General features: G+C 40.6%; 1 protein-coding gene across 1 annotated transcript in view; it reads right to left on the bottom strand.

The window, feature by feature from the left end:
• Window positions 1–11,174, bottom strand: part of prkg2 (protein kinase cGMP-dependent 2) — a 38,488-nt gene extending 27,314 nt beyond the window's left edge. Inside the window, exons 1-3 of the mRNA XM_031756602.2 lie at window positions 11,075–11,174; window positions 9,728–10,232; window positions 2,730–2,896 (exon numbers count right to left, since the gene is read on the bottom strand). Coding sequence (XP_031612462.2) covers window positions 2,730–2,896; window positions 9,728–10,224 — 664 coding nt within the window. The 5' untranslated portion in view covers window positions 10,225–10,232; window positions 11,075–11,174. The remainder of the gene's footprint in view (window positions 1–2,729; window positions 2,897–9,727; window positions 10,233–11,074) is intronic.
• Between the last annotated feature and the right edge of the window lie 5,033 nt (window positions 11,175–16,207).

The raw sequence follows: 16,207 nt of genomic DNA, 5'->3' as shown, positions 1-16,207 counted from the left end.
TCGCTTTAACACCAGACGGCAGAAGAAATACTTACTTTGTCTGTGACGAGCAAATGTCAGTTACAACACAAGGCAGAGGACAGACCATTGTTCTGAGGCCGTGTGGTCATTTAAAAAAAACTTAGTTGCCTGGTTACAACCAAATATAAAGTGAATTTATTAATACATGAATACATCTAAATGAATAAGAAAGAAAAGATGAGGGTAGGGTGGGTAAATGTGAATGTATTAAAAAAATAAAGACGTAGTGGGGTATAGTACATTTCACTCAATGCCCTTCCTAAATGAACTTTTTCTCTCTCCTGCCATGAATACATCACACCAGCTAAATTAATTCAGTTCACTTCAGTTTTATTTATATAGCAACAAATCACAGCAGCAGTTACCTTGAGGTGCTTTATTATAACAAATTTCCCACGTGTGGGACTAATAAAGGTTATCTTATCTTTATATTGAAAGGTAGAGACCCTACAATAATATAGAGAAACCCCCAACAATTACATGACCTCCTGTGAGCAAGCACTTGGCAAATGTGGAAAGGAAGAACTCCCTTTTAACAGGAAGAAACCTCCAAGTGAACCCAGCTCAGGGAGGGGCGGGGCCATTGCCACGAGGTTGTGGTTGGGGGTGATCAATCTGTTACATGTTGGTTAGTTAAACTTTTAAACTTGTATATATTTGTATATACTTTTAATCTGTGCCTAACAGTCCAACCAATCCAACCCCTGCTGTAGTTTCATTTTGATGTCATTGGCTCATTCTCAGAGTGGCTGTAGCCAATGAAAGCAAAGATCTCACATAGACCACAAATGGTCTTCTCAGAATGACACGACACGCACAGCAGTCACTGCTCAGTTCCAATGAAGCCACAGTCTGAAAGGAAAGCACCAGCTTCATTTACAATTTTGTATCTAGACTGGACTGTTTGAAGCATTTCTACTAGCAAAACAACAAAAACCATTTCTGGGTGTCGTATAATCACATAGTAAAAGAACAGGATTGCACAGATTATCAGATTCGTGGCAGACACTGATGACTTAGACAAAAATTTACCTGAAGCCGGTGCAGTTATTTATTTTCATTCCTCGCCTCTTAAAGGGAAATAGAGAAATTTTCATTAAATAAATGATGTCTTTTCTTTGAGCAATTAAACTGATGCAGTGGAACAGATGAAAATTAGCCACATTTACTGACATCATATTTGCCGTTATGCCATCAGCAGCCAGCAAGATTTTGGCCTGTAGCGCTGAACTGATAAATCAGTGCATCCCTCCGTACTCTTCACTCAAGAAAGTACGAGAAATACAAAGCTATTGTTTCAACCCACTCATCAGGTGGTGTTTTATAAAACCCAAGCCTTGTTACACTTTGGACACCTCACCAACCTCGACTACACCGAGGCCAAATTCATGACCTCTGAGTTTTGTAATCGCTGCGTGTTTCCAACGAGAAAACACATTTCTCTCCTTTATTAACACGAGTGAGAAAAATGTAAGCAGAAGACTCCCAAGTGGAATCTGCTGTCTGCGCTTGTGTTAAATGTTCCGCAAATCCATTTATTTCTGTGTTATTCTTTGGAGAAGTGAAAAAGCTTTTTACTGGTTTCTCTTCAGTTCCTAGGAGAAACCACATGTAATCAACACTAAGTGAATGCATTTCAGGTTAGAAAAACACTGACAAAGAGCAGCAAAATAACTGGGAAAAAATTCCCAGAATCAGCCCCAACAAAAGCAAAACAAATGTCAGAAGAATTGGTGGCGTGTTACCCAAGGAGGATGCACAATGTCCCTCATGCAGGTGCTTTTCATTTCCCTGTCTGGAATGGCATCCAGCACATGTATATGTGGCCACTATGGTGGCTGCATGTGAATAAGAGCAGCTTAAAGTAGCTTCTAATTGGATGATCAAACTTTCTGCCCTTCATCGTTTGTGCACGTGTGAAATCTGTACATTAAAAGTCATATTGTGGCTCATTGTAACTTTCAAAAGTAGCCCTCAATATATCTGTTTTCATGACATCTGAGGCTTTGACAAAAACAAAGCACAGATGGTGCAGCTGTGCCACACAACACAGTTAATTGACATCCCTTTAAAAAGCCCTTTGCCTCGACTCCTATTTCTCTCTCACCTCCTCCGCTTGCATCACTGTTGGGAGGGACTAAGCTGTGAGGTGAGAAATCGAGGATTTAATCAAGTGAGAAACAAGAAATGTCCTTTAATCCAAAAGCCTTATCAAAGCCAGGCCTTCTAGCAAGGGCACGTTCAAGCCTGAAAATGACACACGGTGTTTTGCTGTGAACATGTTTCCTCAAAAGGATGCGATAACAGGCAACAGGACAACCTCTAAAGTTAGTTGCTACCTCACCACAGCGTCTTGTATATTCACCCTGTTACGTATGAAAAGCATGCATACTGTGAGTGGGCTTCTCTTGGTGCAACACTTGAGTGACCTAACAGGTTGATGACAAACCACCACCAAAATAAAAAACAACTCAAAAAACTTGAATGCAGCCCAGCTGGTGATGCAAACTGTTGCTTCCTCATAGCACATGGCTTCACATGTTGCTCTGGCTTCTCATTGGGCATTATGTGTCATATGACGTCTTACACAAACATCAGTGCCACAAGAATAAGCATGCAACAGTAATCTGAAGCAAGCGGTGGAAGGAAGTTTCTTTTTCCCTTCAAACTTAACTCCGGACTAAGAAGATGACAGGAAGCGAAAGTACCTGCCAGGACAAACAGATGGTTCCCAGGCTCTCCCTGCTTGATGACGTACTCTCCCTGCTGGTAAGTGTGCTCATACATGCACTCCACCATGTCTTTGATCTGCTGCAGCTCCAGCCTCTTCAGGTATTGGTTCTTGTTGAGGGCATCTGTCAGCAGCTTCTTCACACTGTCACAGACAGCAACAGGAGACAAGTTAGATAGATGAACTTCACCGAGTGTTGCTGTTTGAAGATTAGAAAGCACAGTCTGTGTTCCCTGTAAGATATGAAAGGTTGAACATAATTACAGGATCAATTACAGGCCCGCTGCTTTTTTTATGACACGGAAACGTTTGCGTTTGTGTTTGTGTTCTTTTTTTCGGAGATGAGAGACTCAGGTTCCAAGTAGTGGAACCCTGACTATAGTCATCTTTCAACTGCTTTTACTCCTGCACTTTATTTTAAATGAAGTAAATACTGCACAGGAGAAAAGCAAAGACAGAAAGAAGAAACTTTTACTCATCAGGGGAGAGATGACTTTGAGTCTTTCTGTACTTCCTTTCTTAGTTTTCACTTTTTCCTTTCTCCCCTTTTCCATCTGTGTCTGTTTCATCCCTCAAATTATACTTTAAACACTGAAAACCATAAAAGTCACCTTTTATATATTTAACCAATGTGATCTTTTGTTTTCATGGACAGTCATTTGCAGTCTGATATACATTTAAATGCTGTAAAAAGATTCTACTGTGAGAGCCGGTCAGCCCAGCGTCAAAGGTAGATGTTAGTGTTGTCAATGCGGTTCAGTGCTTTCTGGCTTACACAGCCAATGTAACTTGTGCTGTAGAACCAACCACTCAGTTCTTTGGAAAATAATTCTGATTAACATCAAAAAGAAATGATTAGAATATTAGCAGAAATTATGTTATTTTCTTTTTTCCTGTTGAATGCACTTTTACATTTTTATAACTCTTAACATAGTGACATACGCCTAAAACTGCCCTGTGTTTCCCAACCTTATATGAAATTTGTACACAAGTTAAATTCACTCACAGGTTGGAATTATTTCTTTAAAATCTGTGTTGCCATCATTCTTTATTATGAGCTTAATCTCATCAAAGCTTTCTAATTTTACAGTTTGATCTTTGTTTTTAAAATATGCATTTCTGACTAGTCACATGGTGCAAACCCACTCTTCATCAGACACTTATGCAAGAAGTCCCCATATAAACAAACACAAACCGAGAAAAAAGAAAAACATGGATGAAAAATGGAAAAGGCATAAGAATAAATAATAAATATATATTTATTTTCATTTTTTAGGCATGTTTAATCCTGATATTAATGAAAAACTCATATACATAATAGAGTGGCTGTTTTTCTATGAATTGTCTGATAGGTGCCATGCTGTGTCTGTTTTGACTGGACATCCTCTCCATGCGTGTTAGAGCAGAAGAAGAGCAGATGTGCTTAAAACATTACAGCTTTCTTGATGCAATAAACTGAAATTAGACTCCTGCAGTGTGAGCTTTTGATTTGACTTATTTTCTCCTCAACATCTGCCCCATTTCTGTCTTTCTTTCTTTCTTTCTTTCTTTCTTTCTTTCTTTCTTTCTTTCTTTCTTTCTTTCTTTCTTTCTTTCTTTCTTTCTTTTTTTGCATATGCTGCAAACATCCCTCCCGAGAACGTGCTCATGTCTAGATTGGAAATCCCTGGATTGACTTGAGTTGAAAACCACCTTTGTGTGGCTCTTAGCCTGATTGATGATGTGAGGCTAAGTGCAGTCAGATACGAAAAAGACTCTTGTAGTTATGCAAAAACCTTGCTGTGATCACTTTAACGTAGGAATTACTTCCTTTCCGCCCTCATGCTTTTGCCAGCTGATTTCTGTTGCTGATCTACAGCCAACAACAGAAATCAGCTGGCACAAGCATGAACTTCCTGTCTGTGGTGATGTGTGCTTACGTCTGCACAGCGACATGTGTAGAAAGAAAATAGTTATTGATGAAACCGACCCAAAGATTGCAAACTAGCTCTGCCAGACCACTCGAGTCGCCACTTACTCATCACTCTCCAGTTCATATGTGTGTCATATTTGTAGAGAAGGTAAGATGCCAAACTCTGACAGTGACAGTCATCTGACTAAACAAAGTTTGTGGATTGTTATAATGTAACCAGGTCTTAATTTCTGCAAAGAGATATCTCTGCAGCCTCTCGACACCCAAGTAACTTGGACAGATAAACAGCCATGGATGGGGTCACTTTAAGTGAGCTGCTTTACTCGCTCTGCTGAAGTTTCCTTCTCCCACCACTGATTACACTTACACGGTGAGTTACTGATCCATCAGGCAGGACTCCCACATCCACATTACTCACCACATTTTAAATATTTTGTCTCCTGTGAAATGATGAGTATTCGCAGCCCCGGGGCTCCCTCCTGAAAACAGATCGAGTAAAAACGGGGAAAACATAAAATCATCACGAGCTGTCAAAGTTCACCGATGTGCATTTGAACAGCTGCAGCGAGGGGATGTATATGACGAAGACATCATCTCCTTTGGGGAGCTGTGAAAAGGTTAGGAGGCACGGTTGAATGCTAACTATAGATCACGAGAGCGAGTCGGGGCTTGGAGAGGCGCACGGTGCATGAGCTGGGTGGTCTGTTTATCCACCTTATCGTGTGTGATGAATTATCACTCTGGGCTTCATAAAAAGAGAGCAGCTGACATGCAGCCCTTTATTTTTCAGCCAACATCCCTTCCTCCCACCTAGCTGTGTCATTACCCTCCAACATGTTACCGTCATTCACACAAGTGTTGCGTTTCAAAGCCTGCCTACATGAGGGTACCAGACGGCCTCATTTACATTCGTTTTGGTTATATAATCCATGCTGGGCTTATTAGCGACACATGTTTTAAACATGAGGATCGCATTGAGAGGGAGGGAGACTCTGCATGCTATTGTTTATTCACTGCAGAGCTCTGCGTTCGGCTTGTACGATCTGAGGAACACTCGCGATGACAAAAATCAATTTTACTTTCATGCAGGAAATCTAACAACACTTCATGTGTTCATTAAAATACCTTTTAAGTTGTTTTGCTTGTGCCTGAGCTACTTATGTGTGCAGTAAATTATGGCACATGAGGCGGGGTGAGGTGGGTCTCACGTTTTAGTTGTTGGTCTCACTTGAGTTTGATCACAAAGGATCTCTGTACACTCTTCCAGACCGCCAAAACAAATGTAAAACACCACTGCCTCGCTCGGAAATTGCTGCATTTGCTCTTATTTAAACCGCTTAAGAACAAAAGCGGCCAAATGCCAAATCAGAGGAGCTGAGCATGGGCGGCATCTGTTACATGGTCTGTAAAATTAAAGAGAAACAATCATAATGATGATGCATGAAGTATCTGGATCATTTGAAAACTTTCATTGGCTGCTGTTGATCCAAATGAGATCAGCGCCACTGAAGATGACCATCATTAAGTTTAACCTGAAGCACAGGCTTGGTGTCTAAGAATAAACGGCACTACAAAGATGATAAAGCTATTTTTAAGGGAAAGGTATTATTTCGAGATCAGGGTTGATAAAGCTGCTTCATCTGAAACATCTTTCATATTGTCTCTATTTCTAATTTCCACAGAAATCTCAACAGACAGCATACTGATGGAAACAAAGTTTCACAGTTGTGGGAAATTGTCTCACATGAGCTTTTTGGAGCCTTTGATATTAGATTATTGTGCTACATGTCTCAGGCTATTCACTCTCTTATCAAGTGTAAAATTGAATAAATGGGCAGGAAGTTTTAAAGAGTTTGATAGAAATGCCCTCTGAGGTCCACATCAGTCATCTGCTCGCAAACTACAGCCTGCAGTGAGCTTTGCTAACAGTCTGAAAATAGAACATACGTTATGGAAAGCTCAACTAGAGCACACTTATCACGTTTATCGTGCTTGTTTACAGTCCACTGCAGCCTGTACGCTCAGCCAATGAGCAGCTCTCATACCTAAAAGTGTTATCGACCTTCAAGTGCATTTCTAAACCTAATGATTATAAAGGCAGCGCTTCCTTCCTGAGGAAGGTGGTGTCCAAATGTTTATCTGGCTTCTTTATATTGCGTGTGTGTGTCTGTGTATCCATATATAAACTAGCTCATTAATTTTTCATATGAACCTATAAATAATGGACAACCAAAGCAATGTTAAAGGCAACTTTAAAAAAATGCTTTTGTCAAAGTTCAAAATGACCTTTAAACAGATTTATAAGAAAGAGCTAAAAACTGTTGGGTGGCAGCCAGTCAGAGGATAAAGCTGCACTGAAGAAGAGCTGCGCAGCTGTGCAGCAGGTTTGATTTAGAAGGTTTTTAGATTGGTGGCTTCATTTATAAAACATAATCATGATGAATTTCTGTGTGACTAAAGCAGAAAGTCATGTTTGTATAACTCCTAACTTTGAAGTGGACGAAAATCTTTTCCACAGTGTCCGTCTGCTCCCCCTCCCACAGCAGTGATGATCGAGCTTCAGTTCAGCTTATTGTTGCCAAGTTAGCGTCTGTACCTAGAGACTCGGAAACCTTTCACTCCCCTTTACCATCTTTTTTTAATTAAAAAAAAAGTGCCCAGTGAAAAATAAATTGGAATTATTTCACTGTTGGAATGAGGCACACCTCCCTCTGTGCTGTTCAGTGAGCAGCAGCATCCACACAGTTTGTTCACTGTGATAGAGGCAGCCTCCTCTCTGAGTGATCACAGCACTATCGTTGAACTTCTGCAGTCTGATTTTATCAGACAACAAAATATGAATTACTGTTGAAGCTTTGACTAATCAGTGTGGATTACCAAAGAATTTCAAAAGCTCAAAACTGGTATTCAGGAGAGCGGTACATCACGGGTCGTTTTCCAGTTGGTTTTCCTCTTTTGGCACACGGTTCCTCCCAACTAAGCCTTCATGTGTTCTGGCATTTTATGAGTGGATTTTACAAGTCAGGCACCATCAGTTTAGGTTGATTTGAGATTTATAGAATGCAGATGTGATCCTCAGCTTCTTTTATGATTTGAATGTAAGTTCAAACATAAATCAAAGAAAGTTTTTCTAAATTGGGCTCCTGCTGAAATCACACAGTGGCTTTACATCCAACATGCTGTATTTTGGCAGTTTAACCAAAGACTGCAGATAAAAGATGGAGATACCTACTGTTACATCATTGGTTTATGAAGACCTTCAGCAACTGAGTGAGGAATACTGACACTGCAGGTTCATAGAGGACAACTTATTAACATGTGACCTGCTTTAACAGCCTTTGTTCTACTAAAGGATCCACTAAGTAAAACTTAAAACTGGCAATTGAGACAATAAACGTAATGTTTTCTAACAGTCTCCTATACAAGGGGCCTTTTTTGGCAGTGAAGTTGCCCCCTACTGGTCGTTGGAGGTTATATCTCCAGCAACAGTTGTAGTATGAAGATCAGCAATTGCTCGACCAGCACGTTTTAGCTTGCGGCCTTCATCGTGGTCATCAGGGTGATAAAGCTATAATGATTTTCTTTTTACTATAAGTGTTGTAGTTTTAACCTCTTCAGAGTGTTTGTTCTTCTGCTGTGCCCCTACTGGCCATCACAAGGAATGCAACTTTAGGTCACTTCAACAGTAGCTTCTCTTTTCAGACCTGGAAGCTACAAAAATATTAAAAGCACTGCTTGTGCTGATTTCTCTGCCTGCTTCCAGCCACTAGAGGGCAGACAGGTCAACTATGACTGATTGGCCAAATTAATCTTCTTGTTTTGGGTGTCAACATTAAGTTAAGACATTTTTACCACTCATCATCTTACTCTTTGAGAGAAAGAGTGTCTTGTGTACTGTTTGTTTGTATATGTGTCTTTCTTGCTGCTGTTACAAATTTCCCCTTGTGGGACAATTAAAGGATTATTCTATTGTATTCTAAAGAGAAAAGAAAGATTTGCCTCATTGGCTTACTTTTTTTTATTATGTCAAGCTAACATGCCCTTTAAATGTCCTTCTGCCTTTAGAGACTTGATGTCTTGAAACATTCTTAGTTCAGCTGACTTTACTAACTTGATACACCTCTTGTTGGGGTGGGACCTACTGTAATACAAAGGGAGAGCAAAAGTCAATAAAATAAAGAGACAAATTCAATTTGAAATGATAGGAAGGACGGAGCCCTGAGTTTACTGGAGATCATTTTCATTTATGCCTGTTTGTACCTGCTGGTGTGAGATAATCACTCAGTATTATTTCAGGTTGTGAACATGCTTCCTTCTCATTTATCTTGGACAGTAAGCATGGACTACACAGCAAGACATAAATGCAGTTTTATATGTTGAACATCTCCAAAACCAACGTTAATGTGCTGCTGTAACAGCCTCAGCTCTTCTGGTTTCAGGATTTCTATCAGGTTTTATGCCCGTGACCACTAATGAGGCTAAACACTGGTGCTGGGTGCTAAGTGCCTGTGGCTCATCCCAAAGGTGCTGGATTGGGTTGTGGTGAGGGTTCCTCCACACCAAACTGCTGAAAGCGTTTCCTTACGGGCCTGTCTCTGTTTCATCGTGTTGAAACAGAAGGAAAGGCATAAACAGTCTGGAGGAAGAACGATGTCTAAAAGTGTACTGTGCAGTGCGATGCACAGCAGGACATTTTTTAATTCGACACTCTGACTTTGACTCTATGGTGTCGGTCACTTCTTTTTGAGCCCGTAAAAAAACAGAAAACCTCATGAAGACAGTGTTTCTTTTGTCAGCAGCAGCTGTGAAATCTTGGACTGAATCATGTTGTTTTTATAACAGATTTTTGTTGCACGTCATTAGCACTAAAATCTTTGCTTCTTTGCCCACCTTTCACTTGCCACCCACACCCCTTTACGCTGCTTGCATTTTTAAAATCTCACCCACTAAACCAGGATGGACTGAGCCTGAGGGTGTCATGAACCTTTAACTGGCTTCTCTCGACGGCGTTTTTTTCCGTCTCCCTTCTTTATGTTTTTAACCTTCCTGAAAACACGTCTCACCTTGCATCCTTTGGTACCCGAGCCTTCTCAAAGGAGAACTTCGGCAGACCGCTGGAGTCGTACGTTCTGGATGTGGGTTCGGCAGATACCCCGGCTTTGGCGCCTTTCCTTCTGTTCAGGGTTTCCTTGATGCGAATGCTGAGGTTGGGGCTGCCTCTGCTGCTGACTTTGACTGAAGGAGGCCTCGAAGCAAGACCCGCCGATGCTCCGCTCTTCATCACGTCCTGCAGTTTGTTGAGCTGGATGCACTTACTCTGCAGCTCTTCGCTCATCTCGGCCAGCACTCGCGTGTGTTTGGCCAGCTGCTCCTGGAGACCTTTGATCTGCTGCTCTTTGACACAAAGCTCCTCATCCTTCCTCTTGCCCTCTCGCTCCAGCTCCTCCACCCGGGCCCTCAGGAAATCCAGGGTCGAGTTTTTGAACCCACCGCCGTGATCTTTGTGCGCACAGCCGTCAGTGTGTTTGTAGCGCTTTGATTTCATTGAACCGTTCCCCATCTTGGCACCTAGAGAGAAAAGAGAGTCAGAGTTTGCTGAAATAATTTAAAAGCTACCAGGAATAGCGTCCTCCAACTGCACGATGAAATTTGGCACTAAAAGGGTCCGTCTGAGGAGGCTAGAGGTGAGATTTCAAACAAAAGCGCTGACGCCGTGAGAGCAGAGAACACGAGAAAGAGGGGAAGGGAGGAGAGAGAGATAGCAAATCAGTATTTAATGGTCAATGAGTGTGTCCTGTCCATTTATTATTCAGAAGGCAGGAAGTATTACATTACACGAAGAGTCACTCTGGTTCTGCTCAGACAGAAGCACGGAGAGAGGAAATGCTGTCCAGGGAGTTCATAACTGCAGAAATCAACAGAACCACTCCAAAGAGTGAAGAGCTGACATGGGGCAGAAATGTTGGAGAACAATCCTGTTTTTGTTGTCGCCCCCTCACACATACAGTAGACTTCATTCATGACATTCCTGCTGAGACGGTGTCACATCAGTCTGCAGCACTCCAGCACTTTATTCTGAAAATCAAACATACTGCTGTCATTTGTAATCCTGTTTCGAAAACCTGCGAGTGGAACCACCCCCGTTTATTCCCTTACTTTGATGCTTCAACTCTTTCACACACTGACTACCAAGCAGCAGTGTGACAGTGCAGACTCAGTGCAGACTCAGAGCAGAGGCAGCACCGTGCTGTCTGTCACTGATTTGACACATTAAAGGTTGATTTTCGCCAGTTTAACTAATTAAACCCTTTAAATGGGAGCGCGCACCTGCAACTTGCGATGCCTAGTCATTCTCCTGCTGGGAGTGAAGCCTGAATGTGCGCAGTCTCAGACAAAGTGTCCGCACTCACCTGCTTAGTTTTCAGAGCCTTCAGAAGAGCCCGGAGGTTTTTCGGAGTTAAATGAAGGAACAACGTGTCCGTGGATCCGCGCATCAGCAGAGAGGCGCTCCACCTGCTCGCATCCTCTCCTCCCTCGGTCTCTCTCTCTCTCTCTCTCTCTCTCTCTCTCTCTCTGGCTTTCATCACAGTCTGTGCGGCGCGTTCTCGCACGCGCGTGCGGCGACCGGGTGTGATTGCCAGGTCAGGTGTGAATGACGTCAACCGCGACGTTTTCGTTTCTACACTGAATATATTGATTACTTGATATGCGTTGCTGACCTCGATCAATTAAAAAAAAACTGTGATTTTCTAATTTTACATTTAAGTTATTTATCTGGGCAAAAAACAACAACTTTAAAGCGCAATAATTTTCATTTATCAGAAAGGTTTAATTGCGGAAGGCCAATCAAAAAGAGTTTGGTGAAGAAGTGAAAACACTACATGTACTATGTGTAGCCCTGGGAGTCAAAGGGTCCAAAAGGATGCTCAGTGCTCCTGAGAAGTGACTCATTTCATACAGACGCTGAACGTCTCTGAGAGAGGCGCCAATAATCTTACAGTACAACTTTGTCATTTCCTCCAGTTTGCTCCCAGTTTTAAGATTAAGATTACAAACAAGCAGAAAATGAAAGCATTGACTCAGTGAAGGAAATGGAACAGTTACATTACTGTCATGTCGACATTAAAACGCTGTACTTTTCCTAAAACATACATCCACTTGTTTAGATGCCTGGTTTCAGGTGGAAGAAGAAGCAGACGTACAGCCTGGTCAGCTCGGACTCTGAGCAGAGGACAGAAATCATCACACAATGCAACGTGTGGCTTGTTGTAGCATGTCTGAGGTCATCAGAAAGTCAATCATGTTTTGTATCTTGTATCACAGAGCGTGCTTCTACAATCACTCGAATCAATACACTTAATACTTTTGCTGCTTGGCTATGATGGTTATGCTGGCTGATATTAGCCCCTCTTTAACTGATGTTACCAAATTAGATACTGGTGAGATAAATTATCTTATTGTGTTATGATTAAGCTCTGATTTAGTCAGGGGGGCCACCAAGGAGGGGGCATGGGGGGCACTGACCAAGCCCCAAAATTTGCTGTCCCCCTTGCAAGACTGTTGGTAATAATTTTTATATACCTGTATGTGGTGTGACACCCCAATATTTTTAGTGGCCCCAATATGCCACCCCTATGTAAAATTCTGGAGGCGCCCCTGGCTTTAGTACTTCACATATTTGTAAGCAATGTCTGCACTGGCTCACCTTTAAAGGTGCGTTAAGTATTTTTGTCCACTTGTGGACAATGGTGCAAAAGACAAAAACAGCACCTGATACAGTAATATACACCAGCTATATTATGATTTGGAGTCATGTTTCTGACCACCTATGGTGGAGGTCTGATATTGGTCCACAGCAGCTACAATGAAGGAAAATATTTGTCTCTCGGCTGCTAGATGTTCCACTTTCCCACAAGCTTTAGGGGAAAATATTGAAGAGAACTAAAATACTATCATATTTTGGAATTGTTACATACTGTTTTCAATGCTGTTATTCAAATATTCAATAGCACAGCCTTAAAGAAATACAACAAAAATCATCTGAGTGGATTAATCAGGTGATGAGTGTAAGCACAGGCTCATGTTCTTGTCTTGGTCTCTGTGCGGCCGTGTTGTCTGTCTAGCTTAAAGTCTAGACTTGAAGCTGCAGTCCTTCACACCAGCAAACGATTAATTGGTTTTCCTAGTGTGTTTGTGCATGAAGCAGCCTCGCCTGCAGCGGATTCCATTGACAGGCACAGAACAATAATGGCAGGTGGCCAAAGCTGATTCATCTGCAGCACTCGGGTCACAGCAAAATAATAATCCAGGTCACTGACTCCCAACCTGAACCTGAGAGGAATCTCAGAGGCCGGCTGATGATCTGAGGACATATTCTGAATGAGCAAACAGCTTCACAGTAAAGGCGTTTAGCTGATATACACCTGCTCCCTGTGCTGGAGTAGGGCTTTAACAACTTGCTTGAGGGCACTCTGGCAGGACTCATCCTCACTTTGTGTTATTATTGAATATTTTGGCAGTATTGGGACTCTGCTTTTAAACCCTGTGGCCTCACAGCAGGAATGTGTGGTGTTTGGGTCATCCTCACCAGCTGTAGTTATGAGTTTCCTGTTGTTGTTTACAGTGTTTCATAATCTCACCGGAGGTTAAAAGTACAAAATACTAATACTATCTTTGTAATTACCCAATGTAGAATGTAAAAAACACTTTACCAGGGGTGAGCTGAAATGGGTTCACCTGTGCACTGCTGATCTTAACTTTATTTTTTTAACAACCCCATTTCCTAAAGAATCAGTGATTTTCCTGGGGTGCGATTACAAATAAGCAGGCGTTCTTATTGCCTCGTTAAATAAAGATTGTAGGGGACATTGCACCATCTAGTGGAGCAAATTTGCATCAAATGAAATTACAGCTCAGCCTTGATTCAACTACAGTTGATATCGCTTTCACACAGTGCAAACTGGCTTTGGTCATAACATCATAATGGTTTTTATATTCTATTGAATATTAAAGTCACAAACCTGCAGTAAGCACCAAACTGCAAAAATATAATTAACGGTTAGGGCCATTACCTTACAATATAAATCCAGACATGTTAAGGTACCATATAAATAACATTGAACTAAACTGTCAATAAGTAGATAGTTAACTGTTAGGTTAATATTCCTATATGAAAAGGTTTGTACATTAATAAGGCATAGCTTTCATTTGAGACTCCAGCAAAAATTATTATAGTTAATTATTAAAAGAGGGGATGATCTCACTTTTGGTCTGGTAGCTACAAAAAGTGTTATTTGCTTATAAATGCGTAATAACGCAATTTGATTCAGTTTTATTTATACAGTGCCAAATCACAACAACAGTCACCTTTATATTGTAAGGTAGACCCTACAATCATACATACAGAGAAAAACCCAACAATCATATGACCCCCTATGAGCAAGCACTTTGGCGACAGTGGGAAGGAAAAACTCCCTTTTAACAGGAAGAAACCTCCGTCAGAACCAGGCTCAGGGAGGGGCGGCCATCTGCTGTGATGGGGTGAGAGAAGGAAAACAGGATAAAGACATGCTGTGGAAGAGAGACAGAGATTAATAATGAGGTGTGTGTTAATGTTAACCACACGAAACCAATAAGCAAACAAAAACATAAAGCTGAGTACATTTGAACGACAGCAAAGTGAGTATCTAAGTTTAACTTTATTCACATTATTACTGTTGATAAAGCTTTATAAACACTTATTATCTAATAACTCCTGTTTATTAATTACATGGGGCTAAATTTCAAATGTTCCTCTGTAGTATTACTCGTGTCATGTGAAACATGATAACATAAGTATAATAGTCTAAAGGTAAAAGGCAACAATCCCATATTTTTAAACTCCATATTTAAATGTTGGATTGTTTGGAGAGAAAAAAATCTTCTTGTTACTCATTACATCCGGTCAAGGCAAGGCAATTTTATTTGTATAGCACACTTTCAGCACAAGGCAATTCAAGGTGCTTTACATGATTAAAATAAAACACATAAAATAGAACATAAATCACCTTAAAAGTAAAAATACAAGAAAACATTTACAGGAAAGCATTTACAATAAAGAAAGCATTTACAATAAAAGACATCAAATATTCCAAGAATTCAGAGATTAATTATAAATAATGCAAAATTCATGAAAGGTATATTTTTTTTTGTCTGGGTTTCCAAGATTGGAGCTTCTTGCCTGATAACCTCTGTGTTAGTGTGTTAGTGTGATTTATTTAGCCATGTAATTCCTTAGTTGCTATCTTAAACCATGGTTGTCATGTGGAATATGCCAGGAAATTTTCTCTTTAGTTTTCTTTTTCTTTTGTCATGTGTAGCACAGCACAGTGTAATGTCATCATAGTGATAATAAGCATTTTACATGCTGTAGTTTGATAGTTTTTGATTCAGCATTGTGTGTTTTAGCTCTACTTTAATCAAATCAAACGTGATGTTTTTAGGCACTAATACAAAAACAACTTCTGTATGTTGCACTGTCTGAATCTGTCTGCATCAGAGTGATGGGATACTGTTGGCTCCACTGTGATCTAAAATGCCGTTTGAACTACGCTTTAAACAGCATAGAATGACAGGGCACTTTGTTCATTTTAAACATCATAGTAAGTGGATTTTAATATTGGCTCGTTTTTTGTTAATAGTAAAACGTGACGGGGCGGGGGGGGGGTACAGCAGTATTCTGTTAATCTGAGTCATCTGAGTTTAGAAAAATACCGACTATGTCATCCAGGGATTATTTTTCTAAGAGCACGAAGTACCCTTCATTGTCAGTTGTACTTCCTTAATTTGGACACTAGATGGAGCCAAATGTGCATTCCTATTTTCTGTCTCCTTGCAGAAATTCCAAAGTAAAGAGCAGAAATCACAAGCACATTAGCTTTTTTGTTTCTTAACTCAGTCCCTTGAAAATTACTAGGTTATAATAATTTATGCAATATTTGACTGTTTTATAATTTTGTAAAGACGTTTAAAAGGAGAGCGATAATATGCGTCTTAAATATATATGCGTGTAAATGTGCGTTACATTATCCGTAGATTAGATTTGAAGGGGAAAAAAACACGAGATGCTGGTTTGAGTTTAATGTGAACGTTTAACTGTCACCTTCCCGGGAACAGTTGGTTTGGGATTCTACAAATATAACGAAGAAGAAGAAGCAGAGATTAAAATGCATTTTTTCCACTAACCTTTTCTGTGGTCGACATTTTGAAAGCATAAGTGGATTTAATCATTGCACACTTTGTGTTTCAGTAAGAAATTATATTAAACCAACAAGCATAAGTAGAAGGGATGTAGTCATCAGTTATACACCTGTTCATTCCCTAAGGTGACGAATCTAAATATCTGCTTTGAAAAAGTGCGGCAGCTGACAGCGATATAGACATCCTGGTACCAAAAATATGGCACCAACATTTATTTTAGTTCAGTTTATTATTTACCACATGGCACCACATAACTGCTGGGCCTGAAGGTGAAACTCGTGCTTTTACTGACCGCTGGAAGAGCA

The sequence above is a fragment of the Oreochromis aureus genome, linkage group 12 (genome assembly GCF_013358895.1).
Source record: "Oreochromis aureus strain Israel breed Guangdong linkage group 12, ZZ_aureus, whole genome shotgun sequence".
Lineage (NCBI taxonomy): Eukaryota > Metazoa > Chordata > Actinopteri > Cichliformes > Cichlidae > Oreochromis > Oreochromis aureus.
Note: the sequence above shows the minus strand (reverse complement) of the source record. Positions and strands in the feature narration are given on the sequence as shown.